This window comes from Lissotriton helveticus, chromosome 2_1 (assembly GCF_964261635.1).
Source record: "Lissotriton helveticus chromosome 2_1, aLisHel1.1, whole genome shotgun sequence".
In the NCBI taxonomy this organism is placed as follows: Eukaryota; Metazoa; Chordata; class Amphibia; order Caudata; family Salamandridae; genus Lissotriton; species Lissotriton helveticus.
The window spans coordinates 1,103,586,372-1,103,604,477 of record NC_136059.1 but is presented as its reverse complement, the minus strand read 5'-3'; the positions used below and the strand labels follow the sequence as shown (position 1 = coordinate 1,103,604,477).

General features: G+C 45.3%; 1 protein-coding gene across 1 annotated transcript in view; it reads right to left on the bottom strand.

The window, feature by feature from the left end:
* LOC144820204 (eosinophil peroxidase-like) overlaps positions 1-18,106 on the bottom strand; it is a 78,973-nt gene that overhangs the window by 42,916 nt on the left and 17,951 nt on the right. Inside the window, exons 5-9 of the mRNA XM_078677812.1 lie at positions 16,397-16,526; positions 15,010-15,216; positions 11,083-11,398; positions 6,598-6,758; positions 356-614 (exon numbers count right to left, since the gene is read on the bottom strand). Of these exons, the coding sequence (XP_078533938.1) occupies positions 356-614; positions 6,598-6,758; positions 11,083-11,398; positions 15,010-15,216; positions 16,397-16,526 (1,073 nt within the window). The remainder of the gene's footprint in view (positions 1-355; positions 615-6,597; positions 6,759-11,082; positions 11,399-15,009; positions 15,217-16,396; positions 16,527-18,106) is intronic.

Genomic DNA, 18,106 nt, shown 5'->3' with positions numbered 1-18,106 from the left:
AGGGAGTGTCCATGTAAAATGAGTCTCTAAGAGTTGCCTTCCCACCCTACTAGATGCTTTATCACACATGTTATCCCTGTGGCTGTTTTTCTTTAGCAGCCTCAGTTCCACAGTGCTGTGCCTCCGCTACCGATTTTGTCAACATTACTAAGTTGGTAATGACCTATAATTGATAGGTGTAGCCCCAGCAAAATAACACATCAGTGTCTGTTCATGACTCTCCATGGACATATGATGGGCAGCCTTCAAGTAGATTTTCTGTGCAACCCTCTGTCCTTTACCTCCTTGCAGTATGCTGTGCATGTGGAGGAGTTGCACGTGCTGTTTTGGCAAAAAGGATAGGGTACTATCTTACCTTCCCTCACGATCCTCCAGCTGTTGAAGAAAGTCATGTGGAGTGGAACTTCAGAAGCTGCACCAGTCAGCGGGCGGTACCCATCCTCCAGGCGGTAGATCGTGGGCTGGATGGAGGCATGGGCAAAGCGAAAGGCGAGGGAGAACACGTTTGCCACTCGTGGGTCCACCGACTCGTTGTATTCCCGGTAGGTACCAATAATTCGTGCAGCTGCTTCATTGCCCATCAAAAGGGGGATGTAATCTTTGTAGGTGATTTTCTGGAAGAAAACAAACATTACAAGGATAATTTAAATTTATAAAAACAAACAGCCAATAGGGGATGCGAGGCTTTTACCCAATTTGAGACTGTATTGTGCCTACAGTGTTGCAGAAATATACACATGGAAAGACTAGATGGGTCTGCTGATCTTTGTCTGCATAAATATAGAAAGATGCTGTGGTACTTTATGCATTCGGGTAGCTATAACTGGACCTTTTAGGCCTGTGGTACAGAGTCAGGGTGCCTAGGTTATTGACAGCCGCTGCTGTCCAATGAGGACAAGCTAATTGAGAATCAACTTTTGTGGTTTCGTGGTTTGGCATGCTTTGTGGGCTCACAATGTTACACAGCATAGTGTCACCATAACAAAATCACTCTCCCTATTGCACAGGATAGTGTCACCAGCACAGGCTTACTCTCTTTGGTACACAGTATTGTATAACCATCACAGGTTCACTCTCATTGTTACACAGTATTGTATTACCAGAACAGGTCCACTCTCATTGTTATACACTATATTCTCACTATCACAGTTTCACTCTCATTGTTACACAGTGTAGTATCACCAGTATAGGTTGAGTAACATTGTTACACGGTATAGTTTCACCAGCACAGGTTCACTCTCATTGTTACACAGTATTGTAACACCAGCACAGGTTCACTCTCATTGTTATACACTATATTCTCACTATCACAGTTTCACTCTCATTGTTACACAGTGTAGTATCACCAGTATAGGTTCAGTAACATTGTTACACGGTGTAGTATCACCAGCACAGGTTCACCCTCATTGTTACATAGTATAGTGTAACTAGCACAGAACCTTTCACTAATATAGGGTGCAGCATCAACAGCTGTTCCACAGTACAGTATCAACAGCATATAATGCCTCTCAGTGTTACTTAATACAGTATCACGAGCACAAGATCACTTTCACTGTTACAGAATCCAGGATGGTATCTAAAGCCCAGAACCACTCTCACTGTTAGACAGATAACTCTGAGAATTAGACAGTCAATACAGTATCACCAGTAGTAGATCTCTCTCACTCGCATAAACTATAGTATAGTTTCACCAGGAATAGATCACTCTGTGTTACAATGTACTCTGACTGCTTCACTATGTGTAGAGTTTACCCTACACTGTTTCACTAACATTGTTACCAATCAATCAATCAATCAACAAAATTTGTATAGCGCGCTACTCACCCGTAAGGGTCTCAAGGCGCTGAGGGGAGGGGGGTCGCTACTGCTCGAACAGCCAGGTCTTGAGTTGTTTCCTGAAGGAGAGATGGTCCAGGGTCAGCCGTAGGTGAGTGGGGAGGGAGTTCCATGTCTTGGCTGCCAGGTAGGAGAAGGATCTTCCTCCAACGGTGGATTTCCGAATTCGTGGGACGGAGGCGAGGGTGAGGCTGGCGGATCGGAGCTGGCAGGTGGGTGTGTAGAATGTGAGGCGGCTGTTGAGGTACTTCGGGCCTGTGTCGTGGAGAGCCTTGTGTGCGTGGGTGAGGAGTCTGAACGTGATCCTCTTGTTGACAGGGAGCCAGTGCAGGTCTTTCAGGTGGGCGGAGATGTGGCTGTGGCGAGGGATGTTCAGGGTGAGTCGTGCTGAGGCGTTCTGAATGCGCTGGAGTCTTTTCTGGATTTTGGCTGTGGTTCCAGCATAGAGGGTGTTCCCGTAGTCCAGACGGCTGGTGACGAGGGCCTGGGTGACCGTCTTCCTGGTTTCGGTGGGGATCCATCGGAAGATCTTTCGGAGCATGCGCAGGGTGTTGAAGCAGGATGACGAGACAGCGTTCACTTGCTTGGTCATCATGAGGGAGGAGTCCAGGATGAAGCCCAGGTTGCGTGCGTGGTCCGTTGGCTTGGGTGCGGTGCCCAGGACAGGGAGCCACCATGAGTCGTCCCAGGCAGAGGGAGATGGTCCGAGGATGAGAACTTCCGTCTTGTCTGAGTTCAGTTTCAGACGGCTGATCTTCATCCATTCTGCGACGTCTTTCATTTCTTCCAGGAGGATGGCTTTGGTGGTGGCGAAGTCGTTGGTGAGGGAGAGGATCAGCTGCGTGTCGTCAGCGTAGGAGATGATGTTGAGGTTGTGTTGGCGAGCGATGGCTGCGAAAGAGCACATGTAGACGTTGAAGAGGGTGGGGCTGAGTGGGGATCCTTGCGGAACGCCGCAGATGACTTCGGTGGTCACGGATCGGAACGGGGGGAGGCAGACTCTCTGGGTTCTTCCGGCGAGGAACGAGATGATCCACTCCAGTGCCGCTCCTTGGATTCCGGTGTTGCTGAGGCGCTGTATCAGGGTGCGGTGGCATACGGTGTCGAAGGCTGCTGATAGGTCCAGGAGGATGAGGGCAGCAGTTTCCCCATTGTCGAGCAGGGACCTGATGTCATCGGTGGCTGCGATGAGGGCGTTCTCGGTGCTGTGGTTTGCTTGGAAACCGGACTGTGCGGGGTCGAGGGATCCGTTAGTCTCGAGGAAGGTGGAGAGTTGTCTGTTGACGGGTTTCTTGATGATTTTGGCTGGAAAGGGGAGGAGACAGATGGGGCGGAAGTTCTTGAGGTCCGTGGGATCCGCGGTGTGTTTCTTCAGGAGGGCGCTCAGCTCGGCATGTTTCCAGCTCTCCGGGAAGGTGGCGATGTGAAGGAGCTGTTGATGATGTTCCGGAGTTGGGGTGCGATGATCGAGTCGGCTTTGTTGAAGATGTGGTGTGGGCAGGGGTCGGTAGAGGAGCCGGAGTGGATGGTGTTCATTAGGCGGGTGGTGTCTTAGGTGCTGACAGGGATCCAGGTGCAGAGGGTGGTGGGGGGCGCTGGTTCGGTGGTTGGGTGCGTGGTCAGTGCGCCGAAGCTGTTGTGTATGTCGGCGATCTTGCGGTGAAAGAACGAGGCGAGTGAGTCGCAGAGGTCTTGCGAGGGTGTGATGTCGTTGTTGCAGGCGCTGGGGTTGGAGAGCTCTTTAACGATGCTGAAGAGTTCCTTGCTGTTGTGAGTGTTGCTGTCCAGTCGTTCTTTGAATGTTGTCTTCTTGGTGGTGCGGATCAGCTGGTGGTGTTTGCCGGTGGCGTTCTTGAGGGCTGTCATGTGTTCTGCTGTCTGGTCGTGGCGCCAGGCTTTCTCGAGGGTGCGGCAGGTTTTCTTGGAGTTTTTGAGGTCGTTGGTGAAACACGAGGCTTTCCTGCTGCCGGATCTGCTGGGAGGATTCTTCAGTGGTACGAGTTCATCGGCGCAGTTGGTGAGCCACTGTGTGAGGTTGCGGGCTGCTTCATTGGGGTCCGTCGTGTTGGTGGGCGGGTTCTGGCTGAGGGTGGTGGTGAGCTGGTCGGCGGTGATCTTGCTCCAGCTTCTGTGGGGAGCCTGTTGCGGGTGGTGGTGGGTCGTGGTTCTCCTGAAGTTGAAGTGGACGCAGCTGTGATCTTTACAGTGTAGTCCGGTGGAGTGGCTGAAGGAGATGTGCTTGCTGGAGGAGAAGACGGGGTCAAGCATGTGGCCGGCGTAGTGGGTGGGGGTGTTCGCCAGTTGCTTGAGTCCGAGGTTGGCGAGGTTGTCCAGCAGGGTGGCGGTGTTGCAGTCCTTCTTGTTCTCCAGGTGGAAGTTGAGGTCCCCTAGGAGGATGTAGTCTGTGGAGGTGAGGGCGTGCGGACTGACGAAGTCTACAATGGCTTCGCTGAATTGTGTGCGTGGTCCCGGGGGTCTGTAGATGAGGGTGCCTCTGAGGGTGGTCTTGGGGTCGGTGTGAATCTGGAAGTGAAGGTGCTCGGCGGAGGTGAGGGTGTCGTTGGAGTCGGTCGTGCTGCGGATGGTGTGTCTGTGGACGATGGCGATGCCTCCTCCGGTTTGGTTGACACGGTCCCTCTGGGTGATCTTGTAGCCATCCGGGACGGCTATGGCGATGTCGGGGCTGAGGAGGCGTTCATCCAGATTTCTGTGAGCAAGGCGACGTCTGGTGATGTTGTGTCGAGGAGGTTCCAGAGTTCGACGGCGTGTCTGTGGACGGAGCAGGTGCTGAGCAGGATGCACTTGAGGTCGTTGTTGCTGGTGCTCGGCTTGGCGGGTGCGGTGCAGGTTCGGAGGCAGGTGAATTGGCAGGCTTGGCAGGTGAAGGGTCCGTGGGTGCGTTTCGGGGTGGCACGGTAGCAGGCGGGGTTCCGGCCGGCGTTGAGTGCGTGGAGGCTGGCAGCGTTGTAAGTTTGTGTGCGGGCGAGGAGGCAGGCAGTTTGTACGTTGCGGGGGGGTTGTTGGGGGAGTTTATACATTTTTTAGCATGAAGGGATTATACTAGTCTACCTCCTAGCAGAGTTGCGACAACAGTGATTTATGTAAGAGAGACTGCCTTCACCCTTGGGGGGCAGGACAGGAAGGAGGGCAGCGAACCACATGGGAACTGGATATGTTTGTATTTCATATTACCACACGCCGCCGGACCTCCGGGTTGTCGGCTAATCGGCTGTGTTCGCTCCATGCAGATAGCGCGACCTAGATGCCTATGTTTCACTGCCGGCCCCAGGGTTGTAGGCTGCAAGCTGTGTGAGATGTACAATGCCTAAATTAAGGTTTTTGAAACTTAAAAAAAAAAAAAAAAGTTTGTCGGGTGCACTGGCATCGTCGAGGACCAGGGGTCCTGGCGCAGGGCGCGGTCCAGGCGCGGACGGGCATAGACGGGCTTGCCTTTGGTGGGAGTGAGGAGCAGCTGGGAGGCGGGAGCGGGGCGGTGAATGGGAAGGTGGGACTGGGGAGAGGGGGCGGGGCCGCAGGGGAGCAGCGGCAGGGATCGGTGAGCGGGGGGACAAGCGCGGGAAACCGGAGGCGAAGGGGTGAACAAGCTAGAGACATGGGCGGAAAGAATCAGGAAAGAAAGAGGCGCAAAACACAGAGCAGAGCCCAGAATCCCCACCTGCAGGAGCAGCGGCGATTCACGGGCAGAGAGGCGCAAGGACTACAGGACCCAGAGTCCTCAGCTGCGGGAGCAGCAGCGAACCTGTGAGTGTAGCGGCAGTAGCGGGGGGTGCCTGGGCACACTCACGGAGGAGTCTGCGCAGCGTGTGGAGTGACCGGCCCTGAAACAGTGCAATGTACAATGTACTCAATACTAGATTCTTCCCATTGTCTCACTTGTGTTTGTACGAGGAGGCTTCCACCCCGCTTGGAAAGGATTTAATTTGCTCTTTGACTCAGTCACAAATAGGACTGTCCAACAAGAAAACTACACTTCAACAGGCTTTAAAGGTGGATGTACCATGTAGTACGGTTTAGCTTTCCGTGTTGGTCAGTCCTGCTTTTGTGCAATTATGAATAACTTCATCCAGGATACTACACTACAAATGCACCAGTTAATACATAAAATACTTCCATACTTCTCCCTTACACCTCTTGCAGAAGTAAATGTTGTCAAATCGTACTGTGAAATATATCTGCTGGGGATGTATGACCTTACAACGCATGCTTTTACCACGCATGCTGTTACAACGCAAGTATTACAACGCAAACCTTTACAACGCATAGCGCTTTGGGGTGCTGGATAGTGAATAGTTTAATTTACTATTCCAACTCCAGTCCCCGTGGACACTAGGGAAGGTGTTGGATAGTAAATGAAATCTATTCCCTATCCTAGAGCGCCCCCCAGCGCAATGCGTTGTAATGGTTTTCGTTGTAAAACCTGCGTTGTAAAAGTTTTGTTGTAAAGGATGTTTCCCATCTGCTGGGGTTGACACTATAGCTGGTGCAGCTAACATTGTGGTCAGTATCTGGACTATACAAAGTATCATAAAATCCTTCTCTGGTGCTGACTGGCAATGTGGGTGCATAAAACTGCCATGCACTACTATTAAGCATAGTCAGGCCATGGTTTTCAATCTGAAGTTTTCTGCTACTTTCAGGCACATCATATGTGCTACTTCTGCATAGGTGATTGTTTTTGGTCTCAACAACACACATTTAACGGTTTAAAATTCAGTCATATAAATGTACTTTTTGGAATACCTGGAGAATGCCTCCTACAACTTTTCTGGCTTCCTGGTAGAGCGTTTCTCCTGTCCATCGCGGGTTCATCTGCCGCAGCTCTCTGGCCACACGGTTGTGTTCTCGCATGAAAATTGTATGGAAGGCTGTGAGGCCTGGTTGCTCACTCGTCCTGGGATCACCTTGATGTAAAGAAAAACATTACACACAAGATTAGCAGTCCTGTCATTTAACAACTATAATTCAGAGCAAAGTATTATTATCACATCTAAGGCTACATGTGGATACCCATCCTTTGCATGGTATTCTCCCAGATTGTTGCATTGGCTATTTTTGCTGGCTACAGAACTCTGTGCACTTTGCCCTGGCTAACCAGTGGAATAAAGTGCCTGTGTTACCTCTTTCAACATGATGATATTGGCATACCCCTAGTTTGCATATTTTACTTACCTTTAAGTCCCTGGTATATGGTACACAAAATGTATCCAGAGCCTGTAAGTTAAATGTCTCCAGTGTACTGCAGCACTTATTGTGCTGCCCATTGCAGTGTTACAGCAGTCCCGACACCAGGCCTAGCCCTGGCAAAACAGTTTTTAAATTGCCAATTCGACCTATAAAAGTATACCCTTTGGACAGGTCTAAACCTTCATTTGAAATACTAATCAGTCATCCCTCAGGTAGGGCTTAGTGCCCATTACGACATAATGCATGGTATTTAAAATTAGGACATATAAAAGTTTACTGCCCCACATGTCCTTAAGGTGAAACAACCTAAAAGCTATTTTCATTGTGGCAATGCTAGCTCCTTCCAAAGAGAAACACTGGGATACATTATTACACATTTTAATGCTGATTTTGGTTTCCTAACAGCAAAGAACAATTCCAAACACTCTTTTAAATAGTTGTACTAAAGCATCTAAGGCCTCTCTGTAAGTATTCCAACCTTCACCTGGCTGCTGATGGCTGCCTGGTAGTGAGCCGTGAATTTATCCCATTACAAAGAAAGGTGGTTTGGGTTTGGGTAGGCATTCTCCACTCCTTGACAGGATAGCTTGGAAAATGTGCACAGGCACTTAGTGGACTTAAAGGTCGACCTACCCTATCTAAGGTAGATGTAGATCACACCTAAGCCAGAACCCTCTGGATTGGTCCTCTAGTAAGGCTGGTCCCAATCCCTGCAGGAGAGGGAGCTGCCTCAGAACCACAGGGGAAGGGTTGGCCATTTCCATAGCCACAGCTCTGGGTTGGCACAGGTAGCTCTAAGCAGGGGAAGAATTTTCTGCCAGGTTGGATTTAGAGAGAAAGGGCACTGTGGGATTGTTTGTAGTAGACCAGAAAGGAAGTGCTACAAAAATAGGTAGGTTGTAGGTAGGTTGTTTTGCAGACAAATGAAAACTGAAGGATGTGTAAGGATCAAGTGTAAGGACCAAGGGTAGTATTATGTTATAGTGAACAAAGGTCCCTAAACAGAAATAAAAAAAATATAATGCAAGGAAAATATAATTAATGCCCAGAAACCATCCAATCAACATTTAAAACATCATCTTAATAATACATAAAATAAAAAAAAATATGGAGCGGTAGTTACCCTTATGGGGTGAACTTTCAAAGGTATCAAAAACACACATGCAGACAAAAGAATTAAAGTCACAACTCCATAAAACACAACGTTGCTCCACCCATTAATTCATTCTTCATAATCAGGCTGGTTAGAGTGATTAGGTCGACAACGTTTCATACCACTCAAATCTAGGGATCAGCCCCAGGACAATACATTGTTTGCCTGGATACATAAACCAATATGACAGGAAAATAAATCAATATGAGAACCGTAGGAAAAATCTTATGTATCATACATTAACAGTATGCTAAGGCGTCACATCGGCCAATACAGACTTGCAGGGATATTCCAGTAGAGTGTACTCCCCTTCACCAATTAAGTTCCCACACGGTTGATATCTATCTGAAATCTATCGGAAATCTATATGAAAGTAATTTGCTGTGAATGTGAAAAAACCAGTACGAATAACTGGAACCAGTAAGCGTGATCGATACCCGAAAAATAAATTCAGCCCTGGACATATCGTGAATTCAAGGCCTGCCTTGGCTTTGCTGTATCTGCACACTACACAGAGAAGGAGTGATCTGTTTTACAGAGTTGTGTATTTTTTGTCAGTCACTTTTTTTGCATGTGTGTGTGTTTTTTATACCTGTATAAGTGCACCCCGTGGGGGTAACTAACCGTAAAGATTATTTTTTATTTCATGAATTAATAAAATGACATTTTAAAAGTTGATTGGACAGCTCCTATACATTATATATATTCCCTATGTGGTACATTTTTCTATTTCTGATTAGGGACCTTTGTTCTTTATAACAAAACTGGGTAGGGGCACCTCTGGGAACTACTACCCCTTTGTTTAGGAAGTGCCTAGGAGTTGCCCCAACCACAGGTTGGTGCCAGTCATAAATATGACATCCACAGTACTCTCCCCAGATCACCTCTGAGTTTCTGGAAGAACAGAAGAGGACTGGGTCTTGCATCTGGGACCATAGAGCAGCATTGTAGGCTGAACTTGCTCTATCTCCTGTACCCAGAACAAAGAAGCGGATTCAAAGGTTCATAACGCTGACATCCTGTTTGGGCTATAGGGATACACAAGCTTCTGGATGCCTTTTCCTGCATTTTCAGCTCACCAGTTCCAAATTACCATACCCTGGACCCTTCTGCTGAAGTGAGTATTGATCAGCAAGTGCTATCCTTGTGCTCCTGGAGACTTGGCTGGTGTCAAAGAGTACTCTAAGGTTTGCTGAAGCCTGGACTAAGAAACGTTTTGCTATCTTTTTGCCCTGAGAACCAGCGTGGCACTGGGAACAACCTGCCAAGCTGATCCACAGTGGGTGCATCGCCGCTGGGGTGAGTTTGCTGCAGTCCTGATGTGTTCTCCGCAGCAGCAGCGATTCAGTGGTACCGCTGTCGACCAGCATTGGGTGATGTCCAATCCTCTGCAACTACAGCCTGCAGCTTTTTCCCACTGAGGAAATCCCAACTCTAGAAATGATTGTATGTGCAAAGGCAAAAAGAGTCACTGAACCAAGCTGCCACCAGTATCCTATCGACCTCAAGAGCTATTTGAATGCAAAACATGAACTTTTCCCACTCTTCACTTTCCCTCCTTAGTCAAAGTTTTCACAAAAACTATGGACTTCGGCTTCCCGTTGATGTTGAGTACAGCTTCGGCCACAGCCTGCTGACTTGCCCTGCTGAAGGCGTTTTGGTACATAAAAGTTTCTATGTGCGAAGGTAACTTTTTGACTGGGACAAACTCGGTCCTTGCATCTCATCCGTTCTCCATCACTTTCAAACTTAAAGCTTACCCTTCACCCGGTCATGTGCAACCAGATGACTGCAGTTGGCAAATAACAGTTTTTAGTACTAATTTAAAATTCTGAATAAAAAAAATAATTACTCTGGTTCTATTTATTAGGTTTTGTCAATTCGGTGTAATTTTATTTATTAAATTCACTCTTTTTCTAAATTAGTTTGGGATTTTTTTTAGTGTTGTTTTTGAATTAATTGCTGTTTGAATACTGCACACATAATTTACACATTGCCTCTAAGTTAAGCCTGTCTGCTCTGTTCCATAGCTACCAGGGGGCTGAGCTCAGGTTAGTTTAGTGACTTTAAGGGTTCACCTTGACAAGGATTGTGGTAATTATTTGAGGTGGGTACTCACCGGCCTCAACTAATACCCCAATTTCTTATAAAGTTGGCATTTGAATCTTATGCCGAGGTTGCAAACAGTTCAAGCATCACAGGTATATTAAACGAGCACACCGTCAGCTCCTAAAGAGGTATCTTGACAGTATTGACAGATAGGATATGCTTGCCATTGCACGACTAACTATTACGTATTAAATTACCCTCTGCGAGATTAAAGCTATATTAGACCTACTGGGTATGATTTATGTATGAGCTAGTATGGCTTGGGTTGGAAAGCAAGTTGTTATTGCCTAACATGCAAAAGTGAACATCCTTATTGTTGCCAAAGAGCTCTGCATCATAGTACTTGGTCCTTAGTTTTCCATGTGGTCCCCACCTGTCTTGTTCGAGAGCCTCAGACTTCTTGGTGGGTAGTAAGATTAATTGCTGTCATTAACTGATCGGATTGACTAGGTCACTGTAGGTCAGGACTGATTTACTGATTTTGTGTAATGGTTGAGCAGGTCATCATTACTATATGCTAGTTTCATGGAAGCTGGCCGAACAGTTTATGTCTCTGAGTAATGGGAATAAGGGTTGGTAAGGAGACCTTGCATTTCTTGTGCTCAATAATATTAAAAAGACACACATTCAATTGTCAGAACAGGCAATCGTGCTTTGTTGCTCTCTGAAATCTAATAGAATATTTTCAAGCACATAAAGATACACTTCAAAGTTTTCAGAAATCATGGACGTAAAATTGAGTATAAAAATCCACTATAGGCAGAAACGATGCTACTCACCACTCAAGAAACATGGAATGCCCGAAGATCTGTTGGTTTGGACACAGAAGTCTTCTCCCATGGTGTTAAAGGGAAGATGCTCTCTGCTGTTATCAGTAAATCTCTGGTTAATAGCCAACAGACCAAACTGGTTTGTCTGATCCCTAAGTCTGGTTGCCAATGCCATGTCACTTCCATACACTTGGCTTCCATCAATAAATGATGTCAAAATGTTAATCTGTTCACGGACAGGTGATCCTTCGTTGCAAGCTGGAGCCGAGCGGAATAAAGGAATGCAGTCACTTCTGTTTGCAATCCTTGGATCATTGGGTGGAATCTGCATTAAAAACATCACAGGAGAAGATAGTCTGTTATTCTGATATATGATATGATGGCAATTTGTGATAGGACTAGATGACATTTTAAGGTAAATGCACAGTCAGTTGTGATCTGAGTATAAATGCCACTTTGAAGGAGCCCAATATTTGGTAGGTACTCGAATGGTTTATCTAGGATAGAGCTTACCTGATGAGTTGTTAGAGGTAGAGATAGGGCAGTGGTATAGGAGTGTGGTTATTGGCAGTGGAGATATAGAAACGTCTTACAAGGGAGAGGTATTTTGTGGGTTGCGTGGAATCGAAGAAGAAGACTCTGAACCTCAGAGGATACCTTTTATACGTAGGTGTGGGTGATGGTTCTTTGTATATATTAATCTGGGTGACTATTTAAACATGCCTCTATGGGAAAGAAGAGGTAGAGATCTTGATGGGTTCTATAGATACAGCTTTGAATGTGGTGATCATAAACCTCCATGGATGGATTTTAAAAGGCAGAGATATAGTAGGCTGGTGTTTTTTGATTAGGCTACAGGAGATATAGGGGCATCAGTAAGAGAAAGTTGATGTACAACTCGTATGGGAATTTTTGTAAGAAACATTAAAAGCAGAGCTCCGAAAGCTCTGAGGTAGTTCTATGGATTGAGTAATAAAGAAGAAGACCTTGACATCCTAGACAGCATTTATTTATTTATTTATTTATTTATTTATTTATTTATTCAATCTTTAGAAAATTCTTTATTAGCATTGTAGGCTACATTGAAATGTTGTTTTGTTAAATGGGCGATTCAGAGACTCTTTGATTTTGATTTTGGCATGTGACATTTCAGGGTCTACTGATAGGTTGTCCCAGGTGGCAATATACTGATGGTTGTATTGATCGGTTATTGGCATTGAATGTTTGGAAGGTCTTCAATAGACAATTGGAAAGTCACATCTCAAGGTTCCTTTGATGGAGCACCATTGGAATGTTACTGGTGGTGAAGACATAGTGGTGGTTACTGTTGTTGCTCATTGGAAACAACGGTCAGATAGCCCTTATAATTACAAGAGGAAGTATATGACAGATAAACTATAGCTGGACTGTCCAAAATAAATCCAGAATGGCTGGATCAGTGCACATTTTCAGGATATCTATAAAGTAAGTAAATTAGTTCTGTTTACAGTCACTATATGTATATTTGTGAATTCCTACCAACAATCACCCCCCCAGATTATAGGTTGGGCACTCCTGATTTATCATGCCAGGTTGCGATTTGAAGGCTGGGAATCTTCATTTTCTTATTTCAAAATAAAATCTAGACTCTCTTAATAAATATTTTGTATTTACTACACACACTTTGTAAATTTAAGCAATCTCCAGCAATGATATCGGAGTGCTTTAACCGCATCGATGAGGTGCATTTTCCCGCTGTGCACTGGAAAATTAATAAAACCGCAGTTCATGACGAGCTCAGCTCGTCATGAGTGTACAAGAGGTGTACTTCATGACGAGCTGAGCTCGTCATGAGCGTGGAAGGGGTTAAAGAACAATGTAACAATTGGGTTCATATTAAAACATGGAAGATTATGCAGCCAGATTATGTATTACCAATTCATTAGAACCCTAGTATGTCATAAGCTTAAAGATGTTTTAAGAAGAAGAATATTTGCATATTCTCTCAACAGATTCAGAGTGAAGGAGATCCAGAACTTTTCAAGTAGCGCTACCGAATTTAGGACCTGGTTTTGAGAAAGCCTGAGAAATTGTTTGGCATCATTTTAGCCATTTGGAGAGAGAATTAGGTGCAAGTACCTGACCCTCTTCAGGGTTGTTCTATTACAGCTGTCTTGTAGATGACAGTCTTAATGTTTCATTCAACCGCTGCACTATTGGCTAGCTTATAGAATAATTTACTTTACTAATTCAATTGTTAATTGATTGCATCAAGCATAGAAGGAGAGCAGCTAGAGACCTGGTACTCACTGCTTCCTTGGTGGCGGCGGACCTTGCAAGTAATGTACCCATGGCCTCCCAGAGAAAGAGAGAGAGTGGAGAGAGCGCGAGGGCGTGAGAGAGTGGAGAGAGAGAAAAAGTGGAGCGAGAGAGTGTGAGATTGGAGAGAGAGTGGAGAGAGAGTGGAGAGAGTAGAGAGAGAGACTGACTGACTGACTGACTAACTAAGAGACTGGCTGGTTGAGAGAGAGAGAGAGACTAACAGAGAGAGAGACTGGCTGAGAGGGAGACTTACTCAGAGACAGACTAGCTGAGAGGGAGTCTTACTGAGAGAGATACTGACTGACAGAGAGAGACTGGCTGACAGAGAGATAGAGAGACTGACTGACTGACAGAGAGACTGCCTAAGAGAGAGGCTGACTGAGAGAGAGACTGACTGGGAGAGAGACTGACTGAGAGAGAGACTGACAGACTGACAGAGAGACTGCCTAAGAGAGAGGCTGACTGAGAGAGAGACTGACTGGGAGAGAGACTGACTGAGAGAGAGACTGACAGACTGACTGGCTTACTGAGAGACTGACTGACAGAGAGTGAGAGATAGAGAGAGACTGACAGAGAGACTGACTGACTGACAGAGAGAGAGAGAGAGAGAATGACTGAGGGAGAGAGACTGTCTGACTTAGGGAGAGACAGACTGACTGACTGAGGGAGAGAAAGACTGACTGAAAGAGAGAGAGACACAGAGAGACTGACAGAAAGAGACTGACTGAGAAAGACTGACTGACTCCGAGAGAGAGAGACTGACTAAGAGCGAGAAAGACTGGTTGACTAAGAGCGAGAGGGAGACTGACAGAGACAGAGACTGACAGAGAGAGAGAGACTGACAGAGAGAGAGAGAGAGAGAGACTGACAGGAAGAGAGAGAGAGACTGACGGGGAGAGAGAGAGACTGATAGGGAGAGAGAGAGAGAGAGAGAGAGAGAGAGACTGACAGAGAGAGACTGACAGAGAGAGAGAGAGAAGAGAGAGAGAGACTGACTGACTGTGAGTGACTGATAGAGAGACTGACTGACTGAAAGAGACTGACAGAGAGATACTGACTGACTGACTGAGAGGGAGACTGACTGACTGACAGAGAGAGAGAGAGAGAGAGAGAGAGAGACTGACAGAGAGAGACTAACTGAGAGAGAGAGAGAGAGAGAGAGACTGACTGACTGAGACAGACTGACTGACAGAGAGAGACAGATTGACAGAGAGAGAGACTGACTGAAAGAGAGATTGACTGACAGAGACTGAGAGACTGACTGACAGAGAGAGAGAGAGACTGACTGACAGAGAGAGAGCGAGACTGTGATGGAATTGGGGTCAAAGTGTATATAAAGCTATGCAATGGCTCTTAAGATTGCTATTGTCTGCTAATAAAAATGTGTTATCAAAATGTGCATTGTCTCATTGTCTAATGTTTTGAAGCAGGTTTGATTTTTTTACTCTAGCCCCCCCCTCCGCCCCAACTGACCATGCCCCCACTGACCCAACCCCTACCGGTGCGGCCCTCAGCCACAAACCACATTGTAATTTTTTTCTTCGACAGAAAGTTTGTGAGTACCCATGCGCTAGAGGAAGCCGAATCCTATCATGTGAACAGATATGGTACAGTAAACAAGGGTCTGCATAATACCATCAGTGGGAAGCAAGGTGGTGCCTTGACACAGGTGTGGTCACAGTCCAGGCCCTCAACAAAGGTGGTTCTGGCTGGAGTCTCTGGAGAAAGGCTCAGGTCATGGTCTGTCCACTGACCAAACTGCATGAAGGCGAGTGACCGCTCATTATCCAGTGTGATTTCATTGTTTGGAAACTGGACAATCTGGTTTGAAACTGCACGTGCCTGCAATAAAGAACAGAGAAAGATGATGGTCTTCCTTATAATAACACAACTTGCTTAAACACATTTTTATTCTTCAGACTATCCCATCTTCCTCTAAAAATTAGATCAGCCCTCTGTCTACAGTTAGAATGCCACTCCTTCCGAATCCAGAAAAGAGATCATTGTCATTTCCTCTCGCAATGACGTTTTCCTTTCTTCCTTTAGACTGGAGACCCCACACTTTCTGTGAAAGTGAGACCACAAACTCCTCTCCTGAAAAATTGATTATCATCTCTTCTTCTGGGAGAGTGAGCCACCTTCTCTAATGAGATGCCTCCACACACATGTTTTTGAAGTGAGACTTATATTTTTCCACAACCAATAAGACTTCACATTCTATTTCTGAGAAAAAGACCACTTTCTCATTCTCTGGAAGTGAGACCCTCTTCCCATTTCTAGCATGGCTAGACCTGTTACGCTCTCAAAGTGAGAACACTGCCTTCTCTGTTGGGTGTGTGAACACCCATCCTCTCCTTTAAAAACATTCCCTTGTTTTCAGGAAGTGTGCTGGAGTCTTAAAACATTTTATTTCAACTGAATATTTTATGTCTTCACTTAAATTGCCATTCAATCAAGTTTAAATCATTTAATATTAATACTATTTATCTCCTTTGCCTTTTTACTATGTTTTCATTATTTATACATACTTACCAGTACTGATATGGGGAGTAAAGATGTACCCAATGTAATGAATCATGTAATGAATCAGGATATAAATGTAGCAATAATCACCAGCAAAGCAATGACACTTGATATATTTGTATGTGCGTTGTCATGGAGGTTCACTGATTAAGTGATGATGCATACATGGAATGATGTGAGTGTTGTGCGTGGAATGTACGCTGTGAGAGTCAGTAGGATCAGGAGGTTGAACAAACAATCATTGCTCCAAGTAGGGTGTCCTATCTACATTTTACTGACTTCTTTCCCTTGGAGCATATGTGGCACCTGATATATTCAAGAAGTAATCTGTCTGAATTGGTGAACCCTACTATGTGCCTACTACACAACGTGGTTTGTACAGCCCTTCTATCGTATGGTAGATAGACAACTCCCCTCTTAACCACGGGCTCTACCATCAGTCATATCACAGAGCAGAAGCCCTTCTACTTCACCATAGGCTCAGACTCTCATACTCTACCAGAGGGAGTGCGAATCCATTTATTCTTCTGTTCTCTGTCCATCCTTTGGGGAGGGAACGTCCATCTTCGTATTCAGCAGGAAGCCAACGAACAAACCCCCTGTTTGAAGCACCGAGAAGCGTATTCCTCCTACAACCAGAATGTAAGATAAATGCAACGAATGCTGGGATTAGGCTCTGCTAATAATCTTGGTGTTAAACATTGCAAGGTCAACTATATTGAGTTACCCACTGATCAAATGCTGCTGTGAAGAACAGTTTTTGAACTGAAAGTTTTGAGATATAGCAATAAAATGGTGTTGTGTTGAAATTAATTGAACAGAATGCAAAAGAATGTCAGGGAACACCAACTGCAATTCCATTACTGAGTGTTTAGTAACCACAAAATGGGATCCTACGGTAAAAAGAAAGAAGAAAAAGGAACTGGACAGACAAACACTAAAAAAGTAAGTCTGTATTTGAACTCCAGAAGAAAATATTTATAACCACTATTATTAGGGATCGAGAGCCATTGCTCTAAGGAGGACTTGGATAACTGTTTGAAAGAGCGTGATGCACCACTGTTAAGTTCTTTTGTTAAATATATGGATTATACATTCATTTTTTATTTATTTTGCAACATCCTATAGCACAAATGTAGCCCAAAGAAATTAGAGCGCTGTAAAAATAATGTGGACAAACAATAGAAACTATATACCAGAGAACAATACAGTCAAGAAGAGGCAATGGACATTGGGTGGTGGTGTTAAGAGCAGTCAGTGACCAAAGTGTCTTTGGAAGAGGAGAAGGGTTTTAAGTTCCTCTTTTAAAGTAACATGACATGGGGACCATGTGTTGAGTTGGATGAGAGAGTTGCAGATGCTAGTAGAAATACTGAAGAAGGACTGCCTCATGCAATACTCTTATTTGTCAGGAGTTTGAGTAGGAGGGATTCAACATTCCTTGACCACAGTTGTACACTAGAGATTTTTAGTTTCTTAGCCTGATAGGAGGCTTTGGAGTTGTGCAGGACTCTCTGAGTAAGGCAGACAGTCTTAAATTGTGCCCTTTCTCCAATGTGGAACCATTCACAAGTGAGAAGGATAAGAGAGATGTACTCTGAACTAATCAAAGAGGCACTGTTAAGAATAGGTCTGAGGGAAACCAGGTGAACTTTAGTGAAAATCAGTTAGAAGGATGTTCCCAAAGTCCAATCTGGAGAGAACTAGTGTCCTGACTATGGAATTAAAGTCTTAGTTAGGGATGCCCTGTCTGATATCCCAAAGTAATCTAAGGTGGTAGCGTGAGTTTGTAGCCATCGTCCAGATATGAGATTGTAGATTAAGCCGATTGTCAAATATGAATCCTATTCATTTCACACTGTCCACAATCACTAGTATGCAACCTAGGAAGAACAAGATTTAATCTGATCTTGGACAGGTACACAGGAATTTTAGCGGTACGATTAAAAAGAGTTCTGTTTTAGTTGGGTGAGGTTTAGGTTGTGGATGGACAGCTGCTTTTGAATGCTGGGTAGAGTGTTGGTAAACAACTAGGTGTTGGTTGAGGAGGAAATTTTGATAAGGCTCTAATTATCATCAGCATATTGGTGATAAAGTATACAAACATTACTGAGGATTTCTGGAAGAGTCTCTAGATAACCAAAGTATGAGACAATATTAATTCCCGAGGTTAACTTCACATGATATGGAACTCACTGTTTTAATTGCT